Source organism: Rhinoraja longicauda, chromosome 11 (assembly GCF_053455715.1).
Source record: "Rhinoraja longicauda isolate Sanriku21f chromosome 11, sRhiLon1.1, whole genome shotgun sequence".
Lineage (NCBI taxonomy): Eukaryota > Metazoa > Chordata > Chondrichthyes > Rajiformes > Arhynchobatidae > Rhinoraja > Rhinoraja longicauda.
The window spans coordinates 18742641-18758421 of NC_135963.1; the positions used below are offsets into that span (position 1 = coordinate 18742641).

A 15781-nucleotide genomic window follows, 5' to 3' on the forward strand; every position below is an offset into this window, starting at 1 on the left:
CTCAGCAGGTCGGGCAGCATCTCAGGAGAGAAGGAATGGGCGACGTTTCGGGTCGAGACCCTTCTTCAGACTGATACTCCAGCATTTTGTGAATAAATACCTTCGATTTGTACCAGCATCTGCAGTTATTTTCTTACACTTCCTGTAAAGGCACGTAATCCCTTCCTATTACAGGGAGATTGTGTTCAGAACTCCATCAACAAAGTTTTGATTCCAAAGTTATGATTCGTCCTCAAATAATTTACTTTTGGCTGTCACATCACTTATTGTTGGCTGTTATTTTTTTTTATCCGTGGGTAAGTATGTGACTTATTTAAAAACAACAAATCACTCTACACTTTTAAACATTTCTACATCGTACAATGTTTTGCAACCTGGCTATTTTACTTAACGACCTCGGCTAACTTTACCATATTAACAACAAACAAAAAAGTTTCTGAGCTTATAATTAAAATAAAAACAATGTTCTCGTGCTTAAATGTTTTTTAAAAAAACATTCTACATTTTTTTTTAAATGTAGACAGTCATCATTCTTGAATTGATTTACGGGTCACAATACTTCTGGGGCATCTCTTACTTAGCCTCGCATTTGTTCTTGTGGGCGGATCTTGTGGCGAGGCATATGTAATGCTTCATTTGCTGTTTGGAAGTGTTTCAGTTCGGTGGTGTTTGTTTGGCCGCTTTCGTGCTGCAGTGGGGTGTAACCAAGGTATGTTAGAACTTAGTTTGTAAATCAGAAATAAAAAGAGCAGGCGTTTTGTTGTTGAGGATCCGGATCAGAATTTCTGCCTGCAGCTTAAGGCAGCTTAAGGAGGAATGCATAGTCGACAGGGAGAGATAACTCCCATTGTTAAATTGTTGGTGCACAAAAGGCAGAAAATTGCATTTAACTCTGATTGCTATTGCTTTTTAAAAAAATATTTTAAGTATTGGCACCCCATTTACTTCATTCCCTCCGTTAAATGGAAAGCATTTGGACCCCATCTGGAACAGGATCAAACCCATTTGTGGAATGTTAAGAGGCTTTGCTAATGTTGTCTATCACGAAATTAACATGCTTGCGATTTTCAGTAGGCAAACGTTTCAACATCTATACACCGCACGACGTTTTAAAGCGATGGTACTCAAAGTATCTACATTTAATTACGAAATTACTGCAAGGACATTTTGAAAAGTATATCCCATTCTTTACCCAATGGAGGCAGGCTACACGTTTAATTTTTTTTTTTACCTGATCATGTTTTTGCTCCGAAGGCAGACAAAATGCTGGAGTAACTCAGCGGGACAAGCAGCATCTCTGGAGAGAAGGAATGGGTGGGTCGAGACCCTTCAGTCTGAAACATCACCCATTCCTTCTCCATGTTCCCCAGGCGCCGTCTTTCACACCTCTCCACCGCACAAAGACCTGGTCTTAAGTAGGAGTAAGATTTTTTCCAGACTATCATAACATTGAATTTGCGCTCTTGGGGGGGGGGGGGGGACATAAAACATTGTTCACAAACTGGCTGCGCTGATTTAATCAAACACATTTCGGAAAGCATACTTTCTCAAAGAATTGCGTGGCATTTTTGAGATGAGTGCCGATTGGTTCAATACTACCTGACACCGAGCGAAAGATTTGCCACACCAGGAAAATTTCTGTTTACTTATTGCGGCGTTGATGGATTTTTCCTTCAACAACCCATTCCCTAACTCTAAACACTGTCAGCAGATGTTGGCCAAGTTTAGAGGCCCCTTAAGTAACTTCTGTATGCAATGCTGATATTACTGTTTTGGCTAAAAAAAAATATGCTGGTACTGACATTTTTGCTGCTAGCCTTTATAATTTAGCTGTTGACATGTAGGGAGTAACTGCAGAAGTAGGCTAATGGGTTTTAAACTGCTTTGCTATTCAGCAAGATAATAATTACTACCGCAATGTCCTTTTTTTCTGCACTATCCTTGCATCCCTTGATTCCCTTAAGGTTCCAAAATCTGTTGACCACTGAATGAACTCAGTTACTCAGTCTCTCCAGGTCCCATGGGGGAAGAATTCCAAAGATACACTGCCCTCCGAATAAAGACAATTCTCCTCATCTTAGTCTGCAATGGCCCATCCCATGTTCTGAGACGATGACCATTGGTTCCAGACTCCTCAGCTTGGGAAACAGTCAGTTTGTTGAGCTCTGAAATCTCCCCTCATCTACACTCTAGAGAATATGGACATGGCCTACTTGATCTTTCCTCATGGAGCAAACTCGTTATTCCTGGATCCAGTCCAGTGATTGCATAGCCGATTATTGGTGTTCTATGATTTGTTTTTGACTGGATTTATGTTTTTTTAATAAAAAGAGGCCTATTAATGCATCTTTAGTTTAGTTTAAAGATATTTATCATCTCTGTCTTGAGGATTCTCAGATTTAAAAAAAAAACAGAGGAATAGTCTAAGCTATTTGGAGTAACTTCGAACATCTTTGGGCAATCAAAGGATGGATTTGCCTTTCAAACATTTGTTGCAAATGCACTTGTGTTATCTCTGTTCAACTACAGGATTAAAAAGAGATGGTCAGGTTGTTTGAATCATATATCTGCTCAAAAAAAGAATTGCTGGAAGAACTCTGGTCAAGCAGCATCTATGGAAAAAGAAACAAATTAGTGATTGGAGTCAGTGACTCTTCCTCAGAACTGGAGGAAAGAAAGAGGCTTTACAGTTTTCAAAGCAAAGTTGAGTGAGGAATAAGACAAAGTACCACATAGAAATAAGACAGGTCAGATAATAAAGAGCACAAGTACTTACCAGTGACAAGACATTTTTCAAGAAATACAGGCTGAGAAAGGTTCAGGAGCAGGATGTGTAGGAAGGACCTGCAGATGCTGGTTTAAACCGAAGATAGACACAAAAAGCTGGAGTAACCCAGCGGGACAGGCAGTATCTCTGAAGCGAAGGAATGGGTGACGTTTTGGGTTGAGACCCTTCTTCAGGAGCAGGATAATGGGAAATGATTAGAGTGTGGTCTCCCTGAAGTGTTTTATTTCATGAGCTTTCAAAAAGCTTGGACAGGAGGTAAGCTGGTGTTCTAGTTGCACGGGGCCTCGCCAAAGACAGTGAGGATGCCACCGACAGATGGGTCAGAATGGGAGTGGGGCTGGGAATTGAGGCATACAACAGGAAGCTGGGGATCAGCCTTGTTGATTGAGTGCAATCTGCTTTTGGTTTCTCCAATGTTGAGGAAGTCACACTGTTGAACACCAAATGCAGTTTTTCATACATCTGCTCCTCAGCCTGTGAATGGTGTCTGAAAATACGTGTACATTCTACATGATGGATCAGAATCTTAAATATTGATGTGCAAATTTGGAGGTTGCACAGGAGTGCAGTTGCCTCACAATTCCAACAATCTGGGTTCCATTCTGATATCCAATGCTTCCTCTGTGGGTTTTGAACATGCTCCCTATATAATTGTGGGTTTCCTCCAGGTGCTGCGTTTTTTAACTGAATCTCATGGACTTGCTAACAGGTTAATTGGCCACTGTAAATTGTCTCGAGTATGCAGTTGAGGTGATAGAATCTGGCAGGAGTTGAGTATAATGTGGGTGAATAGAGTGGGATTAATGTAGATGGTGGACCTGAGGATTTGTTTCCATGCTGTTTGTCTCTGACTCCTAAAAGCATTTTACTGTAGAAACTGGAGATACTCAGCAGGGCAGTTTAGAATAAACAATAGACAATCGGTGCAGGAGTAGGCCATTCGGCCCTTTGAGCCAGTGCCGCCATTCACTGTTATCATGGCTGATCATCCACCATCAGTACCCCGTTCCTGCCTTCTCCCCATATCCCTTATCTTTAAGTGAAATCTTTCAAGTGATAAATTTCATTTAATCATTGCCCTGGATTATATAAATGTTTCTCTTTCTACAGATGTTGCATAAACTGATGAGCATTTCCTGAAAATTGTCGCTAACGTATGATTATCTTTTAATGAACCCAGAAGAAATCGGTAGGCTATTCTGACTAAGTGCGCAGAATAAATGGCATCTATTGGTTTTGCCTTTCAAGGGAACAATTCTGAATTAGGTCAACTGAACCAAACGTTCCACACCAAACCTGTGTGTAAAAGTTACTTGAACTTGGCTTGGTGTCAAATTTTACAGAGTAAAATTGACAAACAGGATAATTGGAGTCTTCTACATTAACTTTTCAATTTTAAAGGAGGTTTTTCTTTATGTAATCCAAATTTTAGGAAGGTGCAAGGGATCGTGATGGGATTGCAGCAACCATTACTCGCTATTCTTTTGGGGATAGCAATCACTCTGGAGGCAGCCAACAATGACACCAGAATCTGTCAGGTGGCTCCTCACTGGGAGATTGACAACCAAAGTCCAATGGAGGAGCAGTCTGGGCAACTGGTTGTGGTGGCCCTTCTCAAAGCAAGCTGACAGTTCTGCCTAACGCAGGCCGCTAAGTAAGTATGGCACTTTACCTAAACTGTTCTTGTACAAATTTGCTACACTACCATCTCTACGCAAGATCATTGGCTAGTGACTTGCTCTAGACCATTTCTCTCACTATCTGTAAGCCAGTGCATGAGAATGCCAAGAAGTGACATGCTCTTGCTTTTCATTTCCACTCTAGGTCAATGGTAGAGGGGAAAACAATCCTTTTGTTCAGTGCCTTTTCTGTGGCAGACACAAACCAAGAGGTTATGTTGTTAAGAACTGCAGATATGAAACTATGCTGGTACAGATATCAAAAGAAGAGGGCTATTTTTATAAAAGTGTTCTTGGAAATTAACTATTCCTTATTGTTTATGTGGTGATTGAAACGCTATGTTAAAACAAACTTTATTTCTATTAGGAAACTTTTGATTTGGTCATGTTTGGCATGTTTTTCCCATCAGGGCTTACGGAATTTACATTATGTTATTGTGAATGAGAAAATTCTTGAATCCAGGGCTGTTTAGTTTAGAGATGCAGCGTGGAAACAGGCCCTTCGCCCACTGAGACCGCGTCGACCAGTGATCACCCATACACTAATTCTATCATACACACAAAAAGACAATTTGCAGAAGCCAATTAGTCTGCATGTCTTTGGAATGTGGGAGGAACCCAGAGCACCAGAGAAAACCCATGCTGTCACAGGGAGAAAGTCCAAACTCTGTACAGGCAGCACCCGTAGTCAGGTCAGGCAGCATCTGGGAAGAAGGAGTCTGAAGAAGGGTCTTGACCCGAAACGTCACCCATTCCCTCTCTCCTAGATGCTGCCTGACCTGCTGAGTTGCTCCAGCATTTTGTGATACCTTCGATTTGTACCAGCAGCTGCAGTCATTTTCCTGCACCCATTGTCAGGATCGAACTTTTGCACTATAAGGCAACAACTCTACCACTTCGACACTGCCTCCTCAAGCTTTGGCCATGCTTTGGAAACTCAAACAGAATATTCGCATGGATACTACTATTTACCAGCAATCGCCGTTTCAAGCTGATGTTTCACATTTTGTCCTTTTTTAAAAGGTTTATTTTACAATAAAAAAATATTTGTTAGGACTGATTCCTGTTGTCTTTCGCTTTCTAACATTTCAGATTCAAAGGTAAATAGTAAAGACATAGCTTGATTTAACTTCCCATACAAACAAAAATGATTTAGAAATTGCTGGATTCAGTGAATGAAACGTTTATCATTCGAAGCATTCTGTGACACCATGAGATCACTAGGGATACGCATTTTTAAAACAAAATGAAATTTGAAATCTCTTGCCTGCATACTTGCCTTCATACTACAATCTGTAAAGTGATGGTGTTGACGGCTTGCATTTTTTCATAGATTAGGTAGTTTGCGTGACAAGCTTTCCCTTCAAGGCTTGAAGAATATACATTATATCATCGTGAATGAGAAAACGCTTGAATCCAGGGTCATGCTTTGGAAACTCAAACAGAATACTCCCCAGAATATCACTGTTTATCAGCAATCAACGCTTCAGCCTGATGTTTGGCGTATCCTGCAGGGGAACAAGGATGACTTCCTCATCTATGATAGGTTGGTACATCTGGGGATTAATTTTGCCTGAAACTTGTAGTTTAAGTTGTCGCACTGAATAGAACATATTGATTTAAGCAGGTTAATTTACCTCTTCCAATATTTGTGTATATTAGTTAATAGACAATAGGTGCAGGAAGATGCCATTCGGCCCTTCGAGCCAGCACCGCCATTCAATGTGATCATGGCTGATCATTCTCAATCAGTACCCCGTTCCTGCCTTCTCCCCATACCCCCTGACTCCGCTATCCTTAAGAACTCTATCTAGCTCTCTCTTGACTGCATTCAGAGAATTGGCCTCCACTGCCTTCTGAGGCAGAGAATTCCACAGATTCACAACTCTCTGACTGAAAAGGTTTTTCCTCATCTCAGTTCTAAATGGCCTACCCCTTATTCTTAAACTGTGGCCCCTTGTTCTGGACACCCCCAACATTGGGAACATGTTTCCTGCCTCTAACGTGTCCAACCCCTTAATAATCAGTCTGAAGAAGGGTCTCGACCCGAAACGTCACCCATTCCTTCTCTCCCGAGATGCTGCCTGACCTGCTGAGTTACTCCAGCATTTTGTGAATAAATCGATTTGTACCAGCATCTGCAGTTATTTTCTTATACCCTTAATAATCTTATACGTTTCGATAAGATCTCCTCTCATCCTTCTAAATTCCAGTGTATACAAGCCTAGTCGCTCCAGTCTTTCAACCTATGATAGTCCCGCCATTCCGGGAATTAACCTAGTAAACCTACGCTGCACGCCCTCAATAGCAAGAATATCTTTCCTCAAATTTGGAGACCAAAACTGCACACAGTACTCCAGGTGCGGTCTCACTAGGGCCCTGTACAACTGCAGAAGGACCTCTTTGCTCCTATACTCAACTCCTCTTGTTATGAAGGCCAACATTCCATTGGCTTTCTTCACTGCCTGCTGTACCTGCATGCTTCTTTTCAGTGACTGATGCACTAGGACACCCAAATCTTGTTGTTAAGTATTGTTAAGACCACTAGGAAAGTTACGATACCTATATTGTACTATTTTTATGATAAAGAAAATAAGAGTTACCTTTTGCTTTACCAATTGGGGAGTGGCCCTTTGGTACCTTGCCCAGTAACCACGTGGGGTCCAGTTTGCCATTATCACCAAACCAGATCATCTGCTCCTTGATGTGCATGCCACCATCAGCAATATTAAGACACAAAATGCTGGAGCAATTCAGCGGGTCAGGCAGCATCCCTGGAGAACATGGATGGGTGCCATCTCGGGCCGTGTCCCTAGCCAAAACGTCCTTGTTCTCCAGAGTTGCTGCCTGATCCACTGAGTTACTCCAGCACTTGGTGTCTTGTTATTGTAAACCAGCATCTACAGTTCCTTGTTTCTATAATCAGCAATACTAATCTTGCTTGATATATTATATTTTTGTCCCTTTTTTATTCCTAATGGGCGAGGCAGACGTGATTTGCAAATTATGTCAGCCAGGAAATAAGTTTTGAATTTCTTTGCTCTGGATGGCACAAAATTAAGATGGCCATTTTTGCTACCATGATGCTAGCTATTATTTTACAAACTGAATGTTGTTGAGGTCTCGTGCTTATATTGTAAATCAGTCTCGACCCATAATATTATCTGAATGTTTCCCTTTACAGATGCTGCCTGATCAGCTGAGTTCCATCAGCAGTTTGTTTTGTCTTCCAATTGTATTGTAGTTTAAATTTGGTAGTGAGATTGCTTGCTTTGTAACGGGCATGTTTAATTCAATGTTTGTGAAATTTTCTTTTTTATCTTTCCCCTAGATGTGGCAAATTGACCTTTCATATCAAATCCCCATATAGCTACCTTAACTATCGCTATGTTGAAGCAGCAATCCTGGCTACATATAACACAGATATCTGTGGGAACTGCATCGGCAGCAGTACTACTCTGGAGGTAATTGTTAGCATTAATCATAAGTCTTGGAAAGATTGCACTGATGGTTGGTGGGGGGGGGGGGGGGGGGTCAGAGTAGTTTAAAAAGTGTTTGTGGCATTTTTATTCCATAAAATGTCATGCATCAGTAAATTTCACTAGTAGACTGATTTTTTTTCAAAGGAAACTGAAGACATCCTTTTGTAACCTCATCGCCTTCTATAAGAGTAAATGGTATTCTCTCTGATACCACAGGTTTGAAAAGACTTGAAACTCAATTCTGTTATTGTGATAGGCGACCAGCTAAATCTCAACTGGACCCAACTGGGAATATTTTCAACATAATTTCAGGAGCTTGAAATGAAGATACTTTAAGATTGGAGCATAATGGAAAATGTTTCCTTCACAAATAAGAGCCAAATGCCAATATTGATCCTAATGCTTCAAGTAAGAATTCAGTTATTCCGTATTGGGACATATGACAATAAAATACTTGACTCTTAGTGATGTAAGGATGCTAGTTTGACATTTACTGTTTTGAGATAATATAGTTTTTATTTGAGGATAACTATGTATAATATTTCAGCTTTTAATCCAATTAATTCATTTGATAAACATGACTACAGTGTAATCTGGCATTAATGATGAGTACTGATCGTGAAATCATGATGAAGGCAATTACTACCCTAGTTAACTAGCCTTTGAAGAGGTAACTTTTTTTCCCCCCACCTCATTGATCCAAGGCATGTATCAATCCAGCTGTTCCTGTGAATATAGGAAAACAAGAGATCTAGTCACCATGATCTCACCTGAATCCTGTGTTCTTGTGCATCTCCTATAAGGAGCTATATGTGGGGTACCAAGAATAAGCTAAATTGGGATATTCCTTGTTATCCACAAAGATAGTAGAATGTTTATTGTGGGAAGGGGAGGTGAGGAGGAAAGTTGGATTATTACCTTGGCAGAGATGCTCCATGTTCAATATCATTATTTAAATTTGGCTTTTGATGTACTATTCAGTAGAACCTATTTCTCTAGTGTCCTTGTGCTCAATGAAGTCTAAGGTTCAAGCTAGGTACTAGTAGCTATAGACTGACCACTGCACAGAAAACTTAAAGGAAAGGTTTTTAACTGATTTGTACAGATTGTTACCACCATACTGACCTCTGGTGCTGTCTGTGGAGTTTGCATGTTCTCCCTGTGACCTTGTGTGCTTCCTCCAGGTGCTCTAGTTTCCGCGCACTTTCCAAAGACAATCCCAAATTGACTTTTGTAAATTCCCCCTAACATGTAGGGAATAGATGAAAAAGTGGGGTAATATAGAAAAGTGTGAACAGGTGATCGATGATCATGTGTACTTGGTGGGCCCATGGGTCCTGTTTCCATGCTCTATCTCTGAACTAAAACTAAACTACACTCTATCAACCTGCATGTTGTCAGGTGTGTATGGTCTTTGTGTTTACTTATTCGGTGCTGTTACTAATTTTAGTTTGTTTCATGTTTCCAACATCTGCAATTTTTGCCTTTTTATTATGTTAAATTTATCTCAATTAAAAATGTAGCTAACTCTAATTTTTAATAACCTAAACTTAATAAACTGATGATCAATAAATAACAATTGAAATTGAATTTTGAGGGTTTTTTTTCCCCAATCACTCAACATAAACAAGTGAAATGAAAAAAGAAATCCAATTACTTAAGCAAGTGACATTTAAAAAATGTACAAGCATTGGTGTGGTTATAATTTTTAATGCAACTTTTTCAAGTCTAATTGCTATCTCAGCCATTACCACGTCACTTTCTCCCACCCAGATCCCTGCAGAACTCTTCCTACACCTGCGCTCGGTCTGCGTTGGCCAAACTGATCTCCCGGTGGCCGAGCACTTCAACTCCCCCTCCCATTCCCAGTCTGACCTTTCTGTCATGGGCCTCCTCCAGTGCCATAGTGAGGCCCACCGGAAATTGGAGAAACAGCACCTCATATTTCGCCTGGGCAGCTTGCAACCCAGTGGTATGAACATCGACTTCTCCAACTTTAGGTAGTTCCTCTGTCCCTCTCTTCCCCTCCTCCTTCCCAGATCTCCCTCTATCTTCCTGTCTCCACCTATATCCTTCCTTTGTCCCATCCCCCCTGACATCAGTCTGAAGAAGGGTCTCGACCCGAAACGTCACCCATTCCTTCTCTCCTGAGATGCTGCCTGACCTGCTGAGTTACTCCAGCATTTTGTGAATAAATACCTTCGATTTGTACCAGCATCTGCAGTTATTTTCTTATTCTTCCTACCATCAAATACTGCATATGATTCTCCTTTGAAAGTCCAAATAATTGTAGTAAAGGGGATGGAACCTCATAATTTAAATCATAATTTTAGATAACTAAATTCTCAAATCACATGGTCATGTGTTCCGCAGAAATACATATTACAGATGGGCTCTTTATGTCGACAGATAAGTTGAGCTGAGCTCTCCTCCAGTATGAATTACAGTAGCTGTCGGGGATGGTGTAACGCAGTCGCCAGCAATTGAAGTGACTATAATCCACTTTCCTGCTTTGAACTCATCTATTCTACAGCACAGGCTACAGCTGGTATCCACGCATTTTATGAATATGCTTAAGCAGCAACAGTGATTAATTTGTGCAGCAGAAAACAGACTATGATGATTCAAAGAGAACAGAAGTTCCCTGGATCAAATCTTTGGAAAAGGTACCCTCTGGGTTGAGGGGTTGATAATTCAATGAAGAATTATGGACAGTGGGCAAGTTAACCCTGAGTAGGCCATCTCTTCCAGCAAAAACAAGAATGGGACATTCATTTCCATATCAAAATGACATCCAGCAGTCCCGGGATTTGTGGTGAGAGTAGTGGTAAGATTAGTAGTTGGCTGATTCCTGCCAGGGGAGGTTGCCAGCAATTTGCCAAACAATTGCAGACTAATTAGAACTTGAATCACTGGACAGAGGTAAGATACATGATTCCTCGTATTGTTTCATTCTACTTGGTCTGGAAGATCAGTTTGCAGCGTACCTTGTAGGTAAGTGGCACTGCAGAATAGATACTGGATGGGGAAAATGTCTTAATGCTTTTGTTTTGGAGCATACAGCAGTACAGAAGATAGACACAAAATGCTGGAGTAACTCGCGGGACAGGCAGCAACTCTGGAGAGAAGGAATGGGTGACATTTCAGACTGAACGGTCTCGACCCGAAATGTCACCCATTCCTTCTCTCCAGAGATGCTGCCTGTCCCGCTGAGTTACTCTAGCTTTTTGTGTCTATCTTCGGTTTAAACCAGTATCTGCAGTTCCTTCCTACACGTAGAGCAGTACTGTACAGGAATCTGCCCTTTGGCCCACCTGTCTGTGCAACACTGCCACCAATCTAACTAATCCCATTGGCAGCAGATGATCTGTATCTCTCTATTCCATGTCTATTCACACATCTGTCTTAATGCCTCTTAAACCTTGTATCTGCTTCTACCATCTCTCCTGGTAGTGTGTTCCAGGCACCTTACGTGTATATCTTGTCCTTCAGATGTTAGGCTTGCTGGCCAATGGTTCTCGGGTAATCTGTGAGAACTTGACTGAGTTTTTTGAACAAATAACCAAGAAACTAAATGGGAGCATGGTGGTAGACATGGTCCATATGAACTAAAGCCTTTGATAAGGTTCCACATGGTAGGTTGCTCTGGAAAGTTTTGTTTTGGAGAGAAGCGACACGGGCCATTTGGCCCACTGGGTCCACGGCAACCATCAATCACGTGCTCACATCAGTTCTGCTATCCCACTTTCGCATCCACTCCCTACATACAAAGAGCAATTTGCATACACCGATTAACCTACAAAACTGCGCGTCTTTAGGAACGTGGGAGGAAACCAGAGCACCCACAGGAAGCCCACGCAGTCACAGTGAGAATGTGAAAACTCCACACAGACACCACCCCAAGGCAGGATTGAACCTGGGTATCTGTCGCCATGAGGTACACAATCTACCACCTGTGCCACTGCATCACCCACAGTTAGATCGCATGGGATCCAGGGAGAGCTGTGAGCTGGATATGTAATTGGCTTGATGGTAGACAACAAAGGATGATGATGGAAGTTAGATTTTTGGACTGGAGGCTCATAACTAGTTCCCCACTGGTCAGTGTTGGACGCATTGTTGTTGGTCATTTATATTGGCAACTGAGATGAGAATGTGCTCAGCATAGTTAGTAAGTTTGGAAGTGGCATAGTTAATAAATTAGCAGGTGACACTAAAATAGTGGTATTGTAGACAGTGAAGAACGGTATCAAGAGTTGCTGCGGGTGTGGATTAGTTAGGCAAATGAGCTAGGAATGGCAAATGGTGCTTAATGAGGAGAAGTGTGAGATATTGCATTTTGGGAAGTCAAACTAAGGTGGGACTTTCGCACTGAATGTTGGAATGTTGGGCCTTGGAATGTTGGGCCTTGGAATGTTATAGGACAGAAGTTCTTAGGAGGTCAAATAAACAGTTTACTGTAAGAAAACCTTTGGCATGCTAGTCTTCATCAGGCACTGAGTATGACTATCATGTAGTACACGTTGTGAGGCCACACTTGGAGTACTGTGTTCATTTTGGTCATCCTGCAATAGCAAAGATGCCATTAAGCTGGAAAGAGTGCAGAAGAGATTTATGAGGATGTTGCTAGGCCTATTATAGAAAGAAGTTGTGCATGCTTGGACTTTATTCCTCTGCAACAGAGGATATTGAGGGGGAAATTGATAGAATCATGTGGGAATAGGTAAGGTAATGCACACACTCTTTTACCCAGGGTAGGGGCATCAGGAACTAGAGTTGAGTGGAGTGTTTCCATACTGCATGACTCTATAATTGAAATCTAGAAACCGCACCTTGAATAAATGAGAGGAAATTTTAATGTGAAAGGTGCATGATTTTATGGGAACCTGATGGACAATTTTTTCACACCACATGCGTATGTGGAACAAAATTATGAAAGAAAATGTTGAGGCAAGTATGACAGCAACATTTCAAAGGCATTTGAACAGGTGCAGGCATATGAAAGGTTTAGATAAGGGTCAAATGCGGGTAAATTGGACTAACTTAGATACGTATCCTGGTTGGCATGGACAAGTTGGGTCAAAGCATGTGTTTCCATGCTGTATGACTATAAGTAAACTTTAGAAACCACATCTTGAATAGATGAGAAGATAAGAAATTAACCAGTGAGTATTCAACACATGGAAATAGGGGAATCTTGAAATGGTTTATAATTTCTTAGAATATTGTAACATGGTCCTTTAAATACTTCAGGATAAATTTGACATGGAGAACTTAAATGGGTACATAAAACTTTACAAGGAAACAGGGTTAGGAACTGAATAAACACTTACTTTCTGGGTGTCTGATTGTGAATCAAATAGTTTATTACATTCCTGAATGATGATTATAGCCTCACGTTTTCCTAAGTTCAAATCAAAATGTCTAGTTGAAATAGAATCTAATGCTTCTGGTTTTCTGGTGAACCTAATGATTCACCATTATTAGATGAAACAATGCAGCATTGCTTTTCATCATTCTCCATCTTACAGTTTGGAATTTTAGCAAAAGATTTAGCTGGAGTTGGGGAGATGAAGAAGACTCTCCTGAGGGATTTTGTCGTGTTTGAAAATGAAATGTGTTTGACTTTACCTTTGGGCATACTGTGTACACAGTTGACTGCACCTGTATCAACATTGACTGATGATTTTAGGATAGACGGGTTTCCATTTGGGGGACTGTTAAAGCCATTTGCTTTATGATTAAATGCAGCTGAAGTCCTTGATGTCGTCTTGGACCTTGGTGTTAATACATTCTCAGTCATCCAAATGTTTATTTTCTTGCATTCTTCATTATCTGAGGAATATGATCCAATTGTAATGGATAAATCGTTGTTATTCTTAATCCAGTGTAACAATGGATGGTACACTATTCTGCAATTTTTCATGACACATATCCATTCTACTATCTCTTTTTTCCGATTTCTATTCTTCCTCAAGTGTAACAGGCAACAGGTAATGGTTGTTAATATCATGCATGCTCCAAAAATAGCAAAAAAGGGTGAAACCCAATCTGAAAATAAAGCAGAAATAAAATATTGCCTTTTTTTGCTTCCAAAACCGAATGCAAATAGTTTCAATATATCTGGATTACTGCCTTAATCCTCTTTCTTCCAACCTTTCTATTTTGCGTTCCTCAATTTCTAGCTACAAACATAATTGGAATTGATATGTTGCCTAAAATAAGGCTAAGGGGGTATAAGATGGAGTATTTTATTAAAGAAGTCTGTTATAACTTCAAATAGGCGCCAGGGATAGGTGCCAGACACTGGTCAGTAGAGTCATGGCAGAAACATCCAACAATGCGATAGTCATAGAGTTGTCCAGTACAAAACAAACCCTTCTGCTCACTGGATTCATTCCGATTTCCATGCACTCATGTACACCAATCTCACTGTTTTCCCTCACATACACATTAACACCCTCTTCAATCTCCTGCCACCCAATGATAATCAGAGGAGTTTACAATGGCCAACCAGCATGTCTTTGGAATGTGGGTGGGCACTGGAGCACATAGCCATCAGGAGAATGGGGATATTCTGCAGAGACAGCATGGTCCTACCTTCCTATCTTTACAATGGTGGAGATTGTGAATCTAGATGGCTATAGCTGTGAGGATGTGTGTTCACACTACCCTCTCAATTTTTTTTACAGGGCCTCAAACCTTTGAGGCTGGAGAGCCATTTTCACCTAGTCACAGAAAATTCTAGTCCAAAATAGTTGTTGGCGCTAAAACATAAAATGATAGAAATGATCAGCATATCTGGCAGTATTTATGGACAGAGATAAGAAGTTAACATTTCAGACCACTAGCCTTTCATCACAGGTTGGTCCACTGCATATTTTCAGTAAGCAGAAGTTAACAGGGGTGCTGGTAGGTGCAATTACATCAAATTATACCCACAAGCACATCTTTATTGAAGAAGGGGCTGGAGAGAGGTGGGTTGAGGTGAGTTTTGGCAGTAATTAAAAATCTCCCCCTGACATTATGTACTGCTGGAGAATTTGGTCTATTTTTTCCAGGTTAGTGCATACTTTAACATACCATAATTACTGATTGCCTCAACCAGCCTCCTTTCATTGCTGATGTATTTAACTTTGCTGACACATTTGCCCAATATTAGCCAAGCACCAACCCCAATTCACAACTTTCCAACTGCCCTTCCACTCTGGGATCTTCCCTTTGACTCAATTCCTTCACAATCTCCACCATTTATAGTTAGAAAGGTAGGATCAATCCTACTGCAATAAAGCCTATGATATCTGAGTTGTTTCATTGGGCCTCTCTAGTAATATCCATGATGCATAGTTCAAGAGTTCCCATAATATTTAAAGAGAGGACGTTTCTACTCTGATCCTGGATAGCAGTTGGACATCCCATAAGAGCATCCGCAGAGACGGTATCAGAGATGGTGGCGAAGTGCAGTTGGTGTCAATAATTTACTCATGTACAATGTATGTTAGGGTGATGTCACAAACGACAGTGTATGGCCGATCAATGGAAGGCGCAAAGGATGATTCCCCGGGCAGCTGAAAAAAGACTCACTTTTGTTAAGATACATTTAAAGTGATTGGAAAAGCAATCAAAGTGACACTAGGGAGGTCGTCTTCATGCAATGGGGGGTGGTTAAGGTCCAGAATCCAATGTCACGGGTTGAAGCGCAGTAAGATTCAATTCAAATGTCCAAAGGGAAGTAGGAAATGTATTGAACATGGAAATAATTGGACTGGGGCTAAGTGAATGCTCTTACATGGAACTGATGGGTTCGATGGATTGATTGTGCTGTGTGGTGT

General features: G+C 40.9%; 1 protein-coding gene across 4 annotated transcripts; it reads left to right on the top strand.

The window, feature by feature from the left end:
- On the top strand, positions 1-11064 carry selenop2 (selenoprotein P2). Of its 4 annotated transcripts, none has more exons than XM_078408402.1 (5): positions 1-154; positions 4225-4442; positions 5801-6013; positions 7799-7931; positions 8094-11063. In XM_078408402.1, exons 2-5 carry the CDS (start codon positions 4240-4242, stop codon positions 8115-8117), a joined length of 573 nt encoding a protein of 190 aa, XP_078264528.1. In that variant the 5' UTR covers positions 1-154; positions 4225-4239; the 3' UTR covers positions 8118-11063. The 4 variants fall into 4 exon arrangements, with proteins under 4 accessions (XP_078264528.1, XP_078264527.1, XP_078264529.1 ...); XM_078408401.1 differs by lacking the exon at positions 1-154 and adding an exon at positions 162-296 and having other exon boundaries at positions 4221-4442; positions 8094-11062; XM_078408403.1 differs by lacking the exon at positions 1-154 and adding an exon at positions 578-709 and having other exon boundaries at positions 4221-4442; positions 8166-11064.
- The last annotated feature ends 4717 nt before the right edge of the window (positions 11065-15781 follow it).